The 16,414-nt window shown below is 37.2% G+C and overlaps 1 protein-coding gene across 1 annotated transcript in view; it reads left to right on the top strand.

Moving 5' to 3' along the window:
- Nucleotides 1-16,414, top strand: part of COLGALT2 (collagen beta(1-O)galactosyltransferase 2) — a 137,175-nt gene that overhangs the window by 63,653 nt on the left and 57,108 nt on the right. Inside the window, exon 2 of the mRNA XM_036756427.1 lies at nt 14,392-14,502. Within this exon, the coding sequence (XP_036612322.1) occupies nt 14,392-14,502 (111 nt within the window). The remainder of the gene's footprint in view (nt 1-14,391; nt 14,503-16,414) is intronic.

The following is a 16,414-nucleotide window of genomic DNA, read 5'->3' as shown; positions in this document are numbered from 1 at the left end:
TCCATCATTTGTTGCTCTTGTCCATATCCCCACATGAATCCTCCTCCGGTCTACCTAACATACTTTCTCTAGAACTCTTGACATAGCGTGCATACCAATGGTTGGTATTGGTTGCTGTCCATTGGTTACACTACGTAGTGGCATGAGTGGCCCACCTGTTCTGATCACACACCTCTCTGATGGCATAATTTACAGTATTCTGGCGCAGTTCTTCATGAGTAACCTCGTAGCCTACTCATGCACATCTTGTGCCTCTCCATTGCTCTTTAGGTGATTTTCAACTTGAATTCTCCAGAAACCATATACATAAGTATGTGTGTGTGTATGTATATATACACACACACATATATGTATACATATATGTATATATGTATGTATGTATGTATGTCTGCTGGTAATATTCCAAGGATGGCTACAAAATGATGAATTTCTTCAGCCATGGTAACACTGATAAAACAATATGGGACAGTAATTGTCCAGCCTCCCCTTTAGGCCAAATTTCAAAATTTCTATTTCAAATTCCTTGCCCACCTTTAAAAAAAACTAGATTTTTAAAAAATTAACAGAAATAAAACTTTATCCTATCCCTATCCCATTGGAAAAAAGAAAAGCAAATATCTTGTAACATATAAATATAATATATATATAATTACCTACATATAATAAGCTATTACAGCTTAAAACTGCACAGAGACTTTTGGGACACCCTGTGTTTAATTAAGCAAAACAAATTCCTTCATTGGCCATTTCCTTTTCTTTTTCAAATTTTTAAAAAACCATTTATTTATTTATTTATTTTTAGTTTTCAACATTCAGATTCAATAGTTCTTTCTCTGGACATGGATACCATTTTCTATCATGAGTCTTTTGGAATTGTCTTACATCACTGCATTGCTGAGAAGAGCTAAGTCTATCAAAGTTGCTCCTCACGTAATATTGTTGTTACTGTGTACAATGCTCTCCTGGTTCTGCTTACTTCACCCAGCATCTGTTCATGTAAGTCTTTCTAGGTTTTTCTGATTCACTGGCTATTTTCAAAAACTATGTTTCATTCTGTGCCCTGAATCCATCGCCTATCTGTCAGCAGGTGGATAGCGTGCTTTGTCATCGGTCCTCCAATGTCATGGGTGGTCGTTGCATTGATCGGAATTCGTATAGCTTATCCTACTCTCTGAAATGTGGTAACTTGATGAGAGCGTACTTTTACTGTTCTTTATGGCCATTCTCAAATTTGCATTTTTATTCATTATATTTTTTAAGAGAAGCAACATAATGTAGTAAAAAGAGTACTGGACTTGGAGACAACAATAAAATTGATATAGTGCCTACTTTGTGCCAGCCACTGTGCTAACATTTACTGGGTTCAAGGCACTGTATATCATCAGCACAGGCGACAAATTGGAACTCAGAACCAAAAACAAAAAAACAATTTGTTTACAATGTGTATGAGTTCATAGGGGGTAGTGTAATTGTGACTGTCTGTTGGTCCACTGGGTTAGGTTGTAACCAATATAACTAACTTTTGAAATTGAGCCAACTAGTTAGTTGAGGGACTTACTCAAATCAAACATTTTCTTTCTTTAGTAACACAAATAACCATCTTTGAGTGTATATAAGTGATTGGCTCTGGGGCTCATTTATTTCTATGGCATTATGAAGGGCTTAATGTCAGGTCACATCAAGCCAATAAGCATTTATTAAATGCCTACTATGTGCCAAGTACTTGGCTAAGCTTTGGGAATACAAAGGAAGGCAGAAATAGTTTCTACCCTTAAGGAATTCACCATCTAACAGAGAGAGACAACATGCAAACAACTTTATATAAAAACAAAATAGATACACAGAGGATTACTTGGAGATCATCTCAGAGGAAGGCACTAATATTGAGGGAGAAGAGCCTTTGAGAATTCGTTTAACCAAAGTTGGCGAGGGGGAGAGTCAATTAGCAGCTTGGGGACTGGAAGTAGGAAGGGAAAGTTTTGTTAAAAGCTAGATTGTGACCTCCAACCCATACATATGAGCCACCAAGAAGTCCTCAGGTATTCCTAGAGCTCTAAGCTGAAATCTCTTCTTTCTTTTGTTTTTAAATCTTATTTTATTTTTATTTTCAGTTTCAAATTTCCCTTCCTCCACCCTGCTTCTCCACCCATTGAGAAGGCAAGAAATTCAATACCCATTATACATATGAAGTCATGCGAAACATATTTCTGCATTAGTCCAGGCTCAATTTTAAATAGTATCAAATGAGGAACAGCACTCATACTTTGTTTTCTATTTAACACATTTCTTCTCTTCATCTATGGTAACTATGATGTTTTCTCCAAAATCAGAGATAGAGGCAAATACATGGAATTGAGGATGTGGAAATGAGGAAAACTTTCATAGTTTGATACTTTCCTAATAGAATTTTGGGTGCTTTGAGGAGTCTTGGAAGCTGTTTTAATTTTCACTAAGATTAACAAGAGAGAAGACAGAGAAAGAAAGAAGGAGAGACAGAAAGAGAATGAATGAAAGAGAGGGAGATAGAGAGAGAGGGAAGGAAAGGAAGAGGAAGAAAAAAGAGGGAAAGAGTGGAGGGAGAGAGAGGGAGAGAGAAACAGAGAGAACAGGGAGGCAGAGAAAGAGAGACAGAGGGAGAGACAGAAAGGGAGAGGCAGAGAGAGAGTGCCAACTGTAGTTATTCTAGAGGGATTATTTGGTTTTAATTCTTAAGTTGGAAAGATTACTTTTTGCCAACTTGCTAGTCATAGTTCCTTGGGGATTCCAGGCAGTGACTAGCTTTGTTGTTCATTCCAACAACATTTATTGCCTTTTATGTTGTATTTCCCAGGTTCTAGTGTAGCACAGGGTAGACTTCATGAAGCCACCAACCTTTCTCTCCACCACCTGCAATTTCTGTCTTTTTGCAGTGTCCCAAACACTATTTTAAAAATCATCACATTGCACCAAGGTTAGAAGTACAGATATTCCTTGCTTATTTCACTGAAGCCCTCATACACTGGTATGTCATAAATATTGTTAAAAGATAATGTCAAGAGGCAGCTAGGTGGTGCAGTGGATAGAGCACTGGCCCTGGAGTCAGGAGGACTTGAGTTCAAATTTGCCCTCAGACACTTGTTAGCTGTGTGACCCTGGGCAAGTCACTTAACCTCAACTGCCTTCAAAAAAAAAGATCACGTCAAAACCTTTGACGTGGCTTTGGTGACTCAGAATTAACTGAGGTAAATTTAGTTGGTGGGGTCTAGACAAGAGAAAACTGATGAAGGAGCAGAATCTGAGAGATGATCATTGTTGAGAAGTAGGTCATAATAGTCAAGTGGCACAGTACTGGGCCAGGAGCCAAGAAGATCTGAGTTCTAGCATCCAACATTTATTAGCTGTGGGATGCCAGCTGGCCTCAATCTGATTCAGCCTTCTCATCTGTTAAATGGGGATAATAGGAGCACCTACTTCACAAGGTTGCTCCACCGAGATCATATTTGCAAGACAATTTATTGTGTCCTGAGGGTTTTTTTTTAATTCCGTATTTGTGTAAATCCACATTTTAAAGCAGCAGCTGTCAAGTCAGAAAAAAAGAATTGTTTCCATTAAAACACTTTTGGGGAAAATATTCATTGTAAGGATTTCATATCCTCTGTAATTAAAGTTTCCATAAGCAGCACTTTTATTGTCAGATCATTGCCTGGTTTTAATATAATAAAGTGTGCATTAATATTAAAAAAACGTAGTATATAGTAAATGCTTAATAAATGGGTGTTCTCTTCCTCTTCCTTTTCCCCTCCCCCTTCTCGAACTCTATTTTTATATCCCACTTATTTCTGCTCAATTTTCCTTATATGTTGAGGAGAAAGTGAGAGTAGACTAAGTAGAGGCATAAAAAGAGGGCAGTAGAAGGAAGGAGGATTCCAGGGACAGGAATGAAATCGAGGGGCAGAGAATGGTACAGTGCATTTGGAGTCAGAGGAGCTGCGTGTGAATCCTACCTTTGTCACCCAGGTGACCTTCTAATTCCTTCTTCTTCCTAGGCTTCCTTACCTGTAAAAGGAGAGGGGTGAACTATATAGCCTTGGAACATCTCTTCTGATTCTAAGTCACAAGGCTTTTAGTCCTGTGGGGAAAAGCTCAGAGCCATGCAAAGACAGTAGCGTCCTTGATTATTTTCCCTAGGGTAGTCAGAGATGGTCTAGTGTAATAGATAGAATGTGGGACGTGGAGTCAGGAGGACTGGGTTTGGGTCCTGTCTCTGATATTTACTGGAAAGTCAATTAACCTTTCTGGGTCTCAGTTTCCTCCCCCATAAAATGACAAGGTTAGGAGCAGTGCAGCATAGCGATTAAATAACTAATGAACTCAGAGTCAGGAAGATCCCGGTCAGGTCCCAACTGAGTAGCATGAAGCTACCTTGGGCAAGTCACTTACCCAATCTGACCTTTGGTTCCTTCTCTGAAAAATGAGGGCATTGGATTTGATTTACCCCCACAAGTTTCCTTCCTGGTGTTAAATCCAGGACCCTATAATCGTTTAGAGTCAATTGATCTAGAAATATTTAAAGACAGCTTTCAGCAAAGGGAGAGCCAGAAGTAAGAAGACAGAACCAAATAAACATCTGCTGAATTTATTTTGTTGAGTTGACCTGGGAGATCTTTGGGGGCTTGTTAGCCCTCCTTGTGATCTGATAGTTATCACGTTATGACTTCCTATAATTAAAGAGAAATCATTGTCCCTGAGTTACCTTGGCAAAAATTAATTAGAATAAGCTAGCAAAACTCAGGAGCTGACCTCTTGTTATTATTTTAATCTTGGGCCAAAGAGTCCTGGGGAAGAGGGAGGCAAGGAGCCTTTGATGCAATTTAAAAAACTTATTGGGAGGATTGTGTCAAAGATGTAATAACAGCAGCCTCTTGGGGAGGGTTGTCTTTCAGCCAACCTGTGTTTGCATTTTCACATGGACTAGTTTCCAGACTGCTCCAGAAGCTTTAATCATTTACAAATCATTTTTCCAGCTTTCCAGCTGCTCTGTACATTATCCATTTTCTTCAAGGAACTCTTTTGCTTTTGTCTGTTTTCTTTCTGGCCCTGTTTAGGAGGAGCTCTCCAGACTTGTTTTCTGGGAGGATGGGAGAAAGTATCGGCTACTTTCATTTTGGGAGAAAGTGGCCTGTATGGAACAACTTGCTCTGAAAGGCTTAGGAGGGTGAGCCCAGAAAACTTCTTCAATTTCTGTTTGGCCAAGAGATGCCCTGGGTAACATCCAAGCCTTGGAACCCTAGTCCCATAGTGTCGCTTCTTCTAAGAAGTTTGCCTCTCTGGCCATGGGGCTCTTTCTTCTTAGCTCTTTTTTTTTTTCAAGATAGGTTCTAACTGAAGTGCTTTCCTTATTATGTATGTAGAAAAACATTTTTGTCCAAAGGATTAAAAGGCAACAGTTGGAAGCATCTCCCTGAATTTCCATCTGCTTGCTTGTTTTTCCTTTGCAATATGAATAAAGGGGCTGGGTCATTTGGTTCTAGGAGAAAAAATACAGAATGATATGTTAGGGTTAGTTTGCTCTCTGTACATCCAGGCAACACTGGCATTGTTCCTGTGGGACAGTGTGGAGGAGATTAGATTAGCTATTCAAGTAGAAAAGGGGGTGGTGGCTAAATATCAAAGCCTAGCATGGACAAAACTCAAGTAGACACAATTGGACAAGATCCTTCAAAGCTTGAGAACAAAAAGAATCTTGATGGCTTATGAGAACACAATTGTAGAAGACAGCTTAACTATCGTGATTTAATATTATTATTTGCTCAACGGGGAGGATGTGAGTTTTAAAAACATCTATACTTTTATTTTTCAAATTAGAAAAAGTCATCCACCTTTACTTCAAGACACATGATATCACAGGATGTTTGTCTCTGGGGGATTCTGAAGCTGGTTTTATAGTCATTTATTTAATGCACCCAGGCAGCACATTTTATAAAACAAAACCAACTTTGTTTAAGTGGTGAGAAAAAACATTAGCATACTAGGGGAAGCAGAAGGGCCTCTTTTGTTGCCAGGGCTAACCATCTGCCATTAGGAAGGTAAAGAAAAAAAGCACCCAAATGACTAAAAGCTGAGTTTTTGTTTGAAATGAACTATATTAAAAGCCGAACGCTGCAACACATTATAAATGAAGAATTATATAAGAGAAATGATATAGTGTATGTACCAGAGAAATGTGTGACCTGAAAAAAAAAGATGGCCAGTCATGAAGCAAGAGTGAGAACCAAGAAATGGAGCCATTCATCGCATACTCCTTTGGTATCCAGATAGTGACAAAAGATCTAAACAAAGGTCTCCAGTATGTTGGGTGGACCACCTGTGGAAGTTTTATAGGAGGAAAGAAAGAAAACCAGCATTTAGTAAGTGTCTACTTTTCTTGTTTAAAAAAAAAGTAAAAGTCCCAGAGAACCAATAAATATATTTCCCTCCTCAAAACAGAGTAGAAAGGGAATGCCTACTAGAGAAGAATAGTGCATACATTATCTGATATAGTCACTCTATAAGATGCTTTTTACTTGATTGTTCTTTGTTGTAGAGGATTGATTTGATACAACACACATCAACATTGACAAGATGTATATGAAAAAGAAAAAAAAAGTTCATGCCAGTACCTTCCAATCATCAGCAAATTCTGTACCCTTGTGTGAAGAAGGTAGATACCAAATCCCAGCTTTCATTGACAGATACAGTGGAAACATAGAGAACATGACCTATTCAAGATTACTATAGAGATGAAGATAAAGAAAAGATAAAAGAATTAGGATTCCTTTTTCATATTCCTTTTTCAATAGGGTTGCTCCAGTAGATTAGAGGGATACTGTAAACAAAGAGCAGCTATTAAGTACCAGGCACTGTGCTGCATGCTGCAAGGGGGAGGGTGCAAAGAAAGTAGGAAAGCACAATCCTTGCCCTCAAAGAATTTACACTCTAATGGGAGAGACAATGTGAGAACATCTAGGTAAATGCAAGATAGGTGCAAGAGGAAAGGCATTCTGAGAAAACATTAGTGACTGGGATGGAGAGAGACCTTCTGGAACAGATAGGATTTGAACTGAGTCTTGCAGTCAAGGAAACCAAGAGGTGGAGGTGAGAGACAGTGAAAAGGCATGGAGGAAAAGCCAAGAGGCAGAGTAGAGGGAACACTCAGCTGAGCTCTCCCAACATTCTCCTCCAAATAACTTAAAGGCAATGCCTCAAATGCAATTCTGGAGCAACAGAGCCAACAAAGGTCAGAGAGAGACATTGTTCTGACCCAAGACAGCTTAGGAGGTTAGAAGGAGAGATCTGCCATATGACGATGAAGGCTGACCCAGAGCCCATGTGGATGCAACACCAGCGGTGGGACCCAGTGATGGCAACAGAAGTAGTAGAAGACTTGGCAGATATCTGGCAACTGGTCATAAAGAGATTACAGAGGACCCCAGTACTATCACTGAATGCAGGACCAGATACTGTTTGGCAATTCCATTGCCTACACCCAATTCCAAGTTTCAGTCCAAGGGTAGAGAGAATATTTTCAATCACAAGGGAGCAGGGGCCCTGAGGAGCAGTATTGATTTTAATCCCAAGGGAATGGGGCCCTTCCTGGGTAAGTTCAGACCAGGAGAAAAGTGACCATACCTCTTCCTAAATCATACCTCCTTGAAAGCATGAAAAAATTCCAAATCCCCAGAACTAGCTCTGAAAACAGCAGTATGAAAAACCCTGAAACTTGGTACAGTCTCCCCCACCCCCACCCCACTGGAAACAAAACCGGACTTAAACATAAAGTGCAAAATCAAGAAATAGGCTTGAAAAATGAGCAAACAACAAAAAAAAAAAAAGAACCTGACCATAAAAAACAATTATGGTTACAGGGAAGATCAAGACAAACTCAGAAGACAACGATGTCAAAACCGCTAAAAGCAAAGCCTCAAAAGGGGAAAAAATATGAATTGGACACAATCCCAAGAAGAATCCCTAGTAAGCTTTAAAAAATGCTTTTCAAAATAAAATAAGAGTAGGTGAGGAAAAATTGGGTAAAGAAATGAGAGCAAGGGAAGAAAATTATGAAAAAACTGTTAACAGTTTGATAAAAGAGTGTGTTGGCAATCAAAATGGGCTCTTAGCACTTAGTTCAACCAAGTGCCCTTGAAGAGTTTGGCCTTTATTTCCTTGATTAAATTAGGAGTCCTTGATGACCTCTTTGCCTCGAGGGAAAGCCTGGTTTACATGGGTTTGAGTGACATGTTTGTGACATCAGAGGCTTTTAGACCACATGGGTTTAAGTCACCTCTTTGTGACGATTTTAGGTCACATGGGTGAGTTGCATGTGTGACTCACCCTTGACCCTGAAAAAGATATAAAACCAGGGGTTGGCTTTCTCTTTTTTGGAGCTCTGACCCACAGCAATCGTGGCATACATGATTCTGGGCCAGCCCTTGTTATGAGCTCCTGGGCTGAACTCAGATGTTGGTAACTATGAATTGTATTTGGTCTGTCTGTCAATGTTTGTAATTTGTTTGTATTTGCTCTGAAGTTCAGGGTGCCGGTTTTTTCCCCTGAACTAAGTGAATGATATTTGTATGCTGGATTAAAGTAAACTTGTCAACCCCTTAAGGTTGCTTTCCTTAGTAAAGCAGATCCAAAGAACCTAGGTTTTTGCAGTGTTCCATGAACTGGTTGCTGTTGATCTTACACCCCCCACAGCAGCTGCTAGTTGGATTGTTGAAACAAAGAGGCACAAAAAATGCTGAAGAAAATAACACCTTTTAAAAAATTAGCCAAGTGGAAAAAGAGGTACAAAACTTCACCAATGAAAATAACTCCTTAAAAATAAAATAACTCCTTAAAAATGGAATTGGCCAAGTGAAGAAAGAGGTACAAAAGTTCACTGAAGAAAATAATTCCTTAAAAATTAGAATTGGGCAAGTAGAAGGTAATGACACCATGATACATCAAGAAATAACGAAAGCAAAGTCAAAAGAATGAAAAAATAGAAGAAAATATGAAATGCCTCATTATGTGCAATTGTCTTTTTTATTGTACTGTGTTATAGAAATGCTTGTTTCATTCCATGAATTGAAAATAAAATAAATTTTAAAAAGAAAGATTCTCCATAGACAGAGGATGCAGGAATGAGTCATTATGCTGGGATGATGTTTTTAAAAAATGTACAGGCAAGAAAAAGGGATGATCCGGAAGGAGGGGGAGGGGAGAGGAAGAATGGGGGAAATTATCCTGAATAAGAGACATGCGAGGTAGAACTTGTATAGTGAAGGAGAAAACAGAAGGGGCATGTAACATTTAAACTTTACTCTCATCTAAATTGGTTCAAAAAGGAAAGAATATATATACACACTTAATTGGGTACAGAAATCTGTCTTACCCGATAGGAAAGTAAGAGGGGAAGTAGATAAGAGAAAGGGACAGAGGTCATAAAGGAAAGGGCAGATAAAGGAAGTCAGTAATCAGAAGCAAAACAGACTTTAGAGGAGAGATAGAGCAAAAAAAGAGAAAATAATAAACCGAAGAAAAATGGAATGGAGGGAAATGCATAGTAATCATAACTGTGAATATGAATGGAATGAATTCATCCATAAAATGGAAGTGGATAGCAGAGTGGTTTAGAAACCAGAATCCAATAATATGTTGTTTACAAGAAATACACTTGAAACAAAGAGACAGACACAGAGTTGAAAGAAGGAGCTGGAGTAGAATCTGTTATGCTTCAGCTCAAGTAGAGAAGGCAAGGGTAGCCATCATGATCTAAGATAAAGCAAAAGTAAAAAGAGACTTAATTAAAGGAGATGAGCAGGAAAAGTGCATCTTGCTAAAAGGTATCATAGACAATGAAGTAACATCAATACTAAACATATATGCACCAAAAGGCATAGCATCCAAATTCTTAAAGGAAACATTAAATGAATTATAGGAGAAAATAGACAGTAAAACTTTACTACTGGGGGACCTCAACTTTCCCCTCTGAGAGCTAGATAAATCTAACAATAAAATAAATTTTAAAAAAAGTTGAAAAATGAATAGAGTCTTAGAAACATTATATATGATAGACTTCTGGAGAAAACTGAATGGCAATATGCCTTTTTCTCATCTGTACATGGCACCTTTACAAAAATTGACCATGTGTTATGGCATTAAAACCTCTCAAACAAATGTAGAAAAGTAGAATATTAAGTGCATCTTTTCCATACATAGTGCAATGAAAATTACATTTAATGAAAGGCCATAGAGGCATACATTAAAAATTAATTGGAAACTAATTAATTTAATCTTAAAGAATGAGTGAGTCAAAGAACAAATTATACAACTGGTCAATAATTTCTTTTAAGATAATGACAACAATGAGACAACATGCCAAAATCTGTGGGATAAAGTCGAAGTAGTACTTAGGAGAAAATTTATATCTCTAAATGCTTACGTCAATAAAAGAGAAAAAGAGCAGATGGATGAATTGGACATGCAACAAAAATAACACTAGAAAAAGAACAAATTTAAAGTCCCCAATTAAACACCAAAGTGGAAATCCTGAAAGACAAAGAAGAGATTATTAATAAAATTGAAAGTTAAAAAAATCATTGAACTAATAAATAAAATGAAGAGATGGTTTTATGGGGGAGAGGGAAATTAACTCATTTAACCATTTGGTTTTCAAAAAAAGAAAAAAGAAACCCAAATTACTCATATCAAATGTGAATGCAACACCAATGAAGATGAAATTAAAGCAATTAAGAAGAGTTATTTTTCCCAATTACATGTCAGTAAAACTGACTATCTAAATGAAATGGTTGAGAAATCTTAGGAATAAATGAAACTTTTCTTAAAATTATAAGTAGTATCTATCTAAAACCAAATAGCAAGAATTATCTATGAAGGGGATAAACTTGAAACCTTCCCAGTAAGATCAAGGGTGAAGCAAGGATATTCATTATCACCACTATTATACAATATTGTATTAAAAATGCTAGCTATAACAATAAGACAGGGGAAAAGATTACAGTTAAAGAAAAATAGGCAATGAAGAAACAAAACTTTCGCTCTTTGCAGATGATATGGGGGTATACTTAGAGAACTCTATAGAATCAACTAAAAAAACTAGTTGAAACAATTGGGAACTTCAGCAAAAGTGACAGGGTATAAAATAAACCCAAATAAATGATGAAAAATAAAAAGAGAAATTCCATTTAAAATAACAGACAATTTAAAATATTTGGGAGTCTACCTACCAAGTCAAATCCAAGGACTATGTGAACACAATCACAAAACACTTTTCACACAAATAAAGACAGATCTAAACAACTAAAGAAATAGTAATTGCTCATGGGTAGACTGAACCAATATAATAAAAGCAACAATTTTACCTAAGTTAATTTACTAATTTGGTGCCATACCAATCAAATTACCAAAGAATTATTTTATAGAACTAGAAAAAATAACACAATTCATCTGGAAGAACAAAAGGTCAAGATTATCAAGGGAATCAATGAAAAAAAATGTGAAGGAAGGTAGCCTAGCAGTACCAGATTTCAATCTATATTACAAAGCAATAATCATCAAAGGACCCTGCTACTAGCTAAGAAAGAGAGCGGTAGATCTGTGGAATAGATTAGGCACACAATACAAAGTAGTAAATGACCATAGCAATCTAGTGTCTGATAAACCCAAAGATCTGAGTTTTTGGGGTGAGAACTCACTGTTTGATAAAAATTGCTGTCAAAACTAGAAAGCAGTTCGGAAGAAACTAGGCATAGACCAACATCTCACACCATATACCAAGATAAGATTAAAATGACAAATAATTTGGACACAACACAAAAAGTGATGCATAAGTAAATTAGGGGAGCGGGGAAAATGTACCTGTTAGTGAACTTGTGAACTGATCCAACCATTCTGGAGAGCAATTTGGAATGCCAAAGGGCTATAAAATTTTGCATACCCTTTGACCCAGCAATACCACTACTAGGTCTATATCCCAAAGAGATCAAAGAAAAGGGAAAAGGACCTGTTTGTATAAAAATATTTATAGCAGCTCTTTTTGTGGTGGCAAAGAATTTGAAATTGAGGCGATGCTCATCAAGTGGGGAATGGCTGAACAAGTTATAGTATATGATTGTGATGAAGTAGTATTGTGCCATAAGAAGTGACAAGCAGGATGATTTCAGAAAAAACCTGGAAAGACTTCCATGAACTGATATAGAGTGAAGTGAGCAGAACCAGGAGAACACTGTACACAGAGACAGCAATATTATAATGAAGGTCATCTGTGAAAGACATAGCTATTCTGATAAAGGTAATGATCCAAGACAATTGTAAAGGACTTATGATGAAAAATGATATTCACCTCCAGAGAGAGAACTGATAAACTCTGAGTGCAGATAGAAGCATTTTTTTTCTTTTTTGATTTTTCTTGGAGGTTTTTTGTGTGTTTTCCTTGCAACATGGCTAATATGTAAATATGTTTTGTGTGACAAAAGAAATGGAAAAGGCATGGAGGTATTCCATGTGATGTTTTGTTGGAAAAGCCACAAATAGACTAGTGTTGCTAGAACATAGTATGTGGAAGAAAATAAAGTGTACTGGAAAGGAATAGCCCAGGTTGTCCAGACCTTTAAATGCCCAACAAATAAGATGATATTTGATATTGCAGATAATAGGGAGCCACTGGAGTTCATTGAGAGGTGGTATGCAGGTGCTATGCAGGGGGAGTGTGTGATATGGTCAGACCTGCACTTACTTTGGCAGCTAAGGAGATGATGGATTGAAGTGGGAAGAGACTTGATGGAGTAAGACTGATTAGAACTGTAAATTTTATTAAAGTATTTTACAAAGTAGCTCATACTATTCTTGTGGGAAAGATGGTGAGATGTTATAAAGAATCTCTCTTCCATTTGGACATCTGAAAAACATCTTTCATGTCATGCTCTTGGGGAGCTTATACTGTATCTCCCTATTAATATAAGGTTATCTCTTTTATGATTAGAAGATAGCTATTGCTTCAGTTTTCTTCTATCAGGTCAGATGTGCTTTTGTAACAGTAATCAACAGAATCTTATATAATCAAAATTGTCCAAATTTGTTCCAAGGAACCTCCCAATTATATGACTTAAGATATAAAAAAGATGGTGAGATGTGAACTAATTATATTAATTAATTGATGTGAACACAATTAGATGGATTAAAAACTGGTTGAGTGACTACATTAATAGTTCAGTGTCAACTTGAACCAGGCTATTACTATCAGTGCCAACTTGAGCAACTCCTTCACCCTCTCTGGATCCATTTCCTCATTTCTAAGAATGCAGTTGGAGGAGGTGATTCCCCACAGCTTCTTCCAATTCTTAAAGGTCTATTGTTCTATGGTTCTACAGGCACTTAACAAATATGGCCCCATGAGAGCCATCTGCAGGGCTGATGACACACTGCTGTGGGTCTCTTCCTCTAGCACTCCATGGCGTCTTCTACCTCTTGGCATCAGCAAGAAGCTGTTCCACTAATTGTTGGAGATAAATCTTATGTCTAATTCCCAGTATTGAAATGATGTAGAAACCTTTTCGAGTAAGTCTTGACTAAAGTTTAGCTCTTTAATTGTAAGCTTTTATGTGTTGTGCTTGTCATTTCAACATTATTGTCATTGGAATGTCAGTATGAAGTCTTCCAGGATCCTAGAATCCCAGAGTTGGAAGGATCCTAAGGGACCATCCAATCCAACCTCTCTATAGCATCCACACCAAAAGGTGATCCAGCTTTCACTTGAAGTCTTGAAGACTTTTAGTGAAGGAGATCCTGTTCCCTCCTAAGTCTTAATCTACTTCCCAGTAACTCAGTGCTCCTAGTTCTGCCCCCTAGAATCAAAGAACGTAAGTTAATCCATCTTCCACATGTCAGTTCCTCAGATATTTGGAAACAGCTGTCATGTTCCTTTCAAGTCTTCTCTTCTCTGATTGCTTCAACTGATTCTCATTATTTATGTTTGCAACACAGGAATTTTGTTCTCAAGAATATCTTGGGACAACTTGTGGAAAAAAAAGTAAAACTGAGTCCCTGTTGAATTAAGCCTGATATATAGCTGAAATTGAGGATAAGGCTCCATGAAAACCAAAAAATAAAGCTTATATTAATGTATTGTTAAAATGTACAGAACAATCAACAGGAAAACTATGATTTAAAAAGCACGACTCTGGTTTAATTCACTTAAAGCTTTTGTTTTTTGAAGGGTCTAGTGTAATAGCATGTTTATTTACACATGGGCGTTTTTAATGATCTTAAAGAAAATATTCTCCTTTCAGGCAGTTGGAGGACTTTTCTATTTTCTTTTTTTCTTCTATGTAGGTCTAATGATATAACTAGACCATATTATGCTTTCTCTAGGGCAGCCACAGATCACAACATTGACAATACAACAGAGATCCTCAGAGAGTGGCTGAAGAACGTGCAGAAATTATATCACTATGTGGAATGGAGGCCAATGGATGATCCTCAGTGAGTATCAAGGACAAATCACTGACTACTCCCCATTCTGCACAGATGTCTTTGCTCTCAAAATACATTCTAAGCTACAATGGGCATTTATTTTCTAGCTTCCTCAGTACGAAGGTCATTACTTTGCTAGTATAGTACCATGAATGAACATATTAAAAATTTTTTTAAAACCTACTCATCATTGTTTGACATACCCAATGCCAGCCCAATTCTAGCTTAAGGAAGACTGGTTTTAGGAATATAGTCAATTCCAAACAAGAGGTCAGAAATCATTGCATGATATATAATGGATAATTTTGATTACATTAAATTAAAAGGTTTCTACACAAAGAAAACCAATGCAGCCAAGATTAAAAGGAAAGCAAAAAAGGGGGTGGAGATTTTACAGCAAGTTTCCTCTGATAAAGGCCTCATTTCTCAAATATATAGGGAACTGAGTAAAATTTATAAGAATACAAGTCATTCCCCAATTGATTAATGGGTAAACGATATGAACAGGCAGTTTTCAGATGAAGAAATCAGAGTTATCATAACATATTCCAATATAATGGAAATTTCTATATGGTGAAGAAAAAAGACATCCAAGATCCAGTATAAAGATCACATATCAAGCAAAATTTAAGAACAAAATTCTAATAAAGAAAAATTCAGATAAAATAGAGAAGTGTGGGTGCTTTCATGGAGTTCATTTTAACGGAATTGTATTCGTATGGCATTTTATGGGACTGAAAGATTTTCTGTAACTCCTTCAAGTGCCTGGTTCACATTTAAGTAATTTACTTTCCAAATCAAATTAAACATCAAATTAGAAGAAAGGAAAACATGAGAAGGTTCAGGATGCAAGTAGCAGCTGCAACCCAACCTCTTTAAACAATCTGTTGATTCAAAAAAAAAAAGAAGTTGTCGGGTAAGGAAGAAGGGGCAGTAAAAAGTTACTTAAACAGCAATGAAATGAAGAGGTATGGTGGCTAAGGGCTTTAGCATACAATATCATTCACAAAAAAAATTGTTGATGAGGAGAAAGAAGAGTGTAAAAGATTAAGATAAATATCCCCTAACAAGATCCTACTGAGAGATTGGCAAGAACTACAGCTAATCCAGGTCATCCAGAGAGTATTTATAGATAAATCATAAGAACAAAGATATTAAATTGGATAGATCTGATGGAATTTTTCAAGTGACTTCTTCTTATTGGCCACAAGAGTGGAGTAGTGGAACATTTGGACTTTACCATGTCAACATCCATTCAAGCGTCACATCAACCCTGTGAGAGAGGCACTTCAGGTATTATTATCTGCATTTTACAAATAAAAAATCCAGATTCCCAGAGAAGGTAAGTGGCTTGCCTGTGGTTGTGTAGCTAGGAAGTGTCTGAGGTGGGCTTCCAACAAAGACTTTCCTGATGCCAAGTCCAGTACTCTATCCTCAAAGCCATGCTTTCTCTGTTGGTTGTTTGGGCTGGTTATATAGTGTACCCAAAGACTTCATTTCATGTTCACCCAGAAATATCATTTTGGGGTCATGTCAACTTGTAGTACTCCAGCATAAAATGAGGGGAAAGAGGACTGTGAAGGTGATTGCAGGATATACAACAACCTTCATGGCAAAAGTAGGGAAATTTGATGAAAGAATTCAGTATGATCTTTGGAACTATGTCTAAATCAGCTTATACCACAGTATTATCCAATATTGGAGTGAAAAAATATGTTGGGAAATATGGATCATGACTCCCCCAATGAAACACTAGCTCTGTTTTTGTTTGTTTTCCAATCTGCTGCTCCTCTGGCCGTTTTTACTTTAAGAACTTTAGTCAGTAGAAGGTAGGATTAAACAGGAGTAAATTTGTGTTCTACAAGTCAGAAGAAGAGAAAACTATAGTGACAGCAATCCCACAAAAATTTTCATTGGTGAC

This window comes from Trichosurus vulpecula, chromosome 4 (genome assembly GCF_011100635.1).
Source record: "Trichosurus vulpecula isolate mTriVul1 chromosome 4, mTriVul1.pri, whole genome shotgun sequence".
Lineage (NCBI taxonomy): Eukaryota > Metazoa > Chordata > Mammalia > Diprotodontia > Phalangeridae > Trichosurus > Trichosurus vulpecula.
Note: the sequence above shows the minus strand (reverse complement) of the source record. Positions and strands in the feature narration are given on the sequence as shown.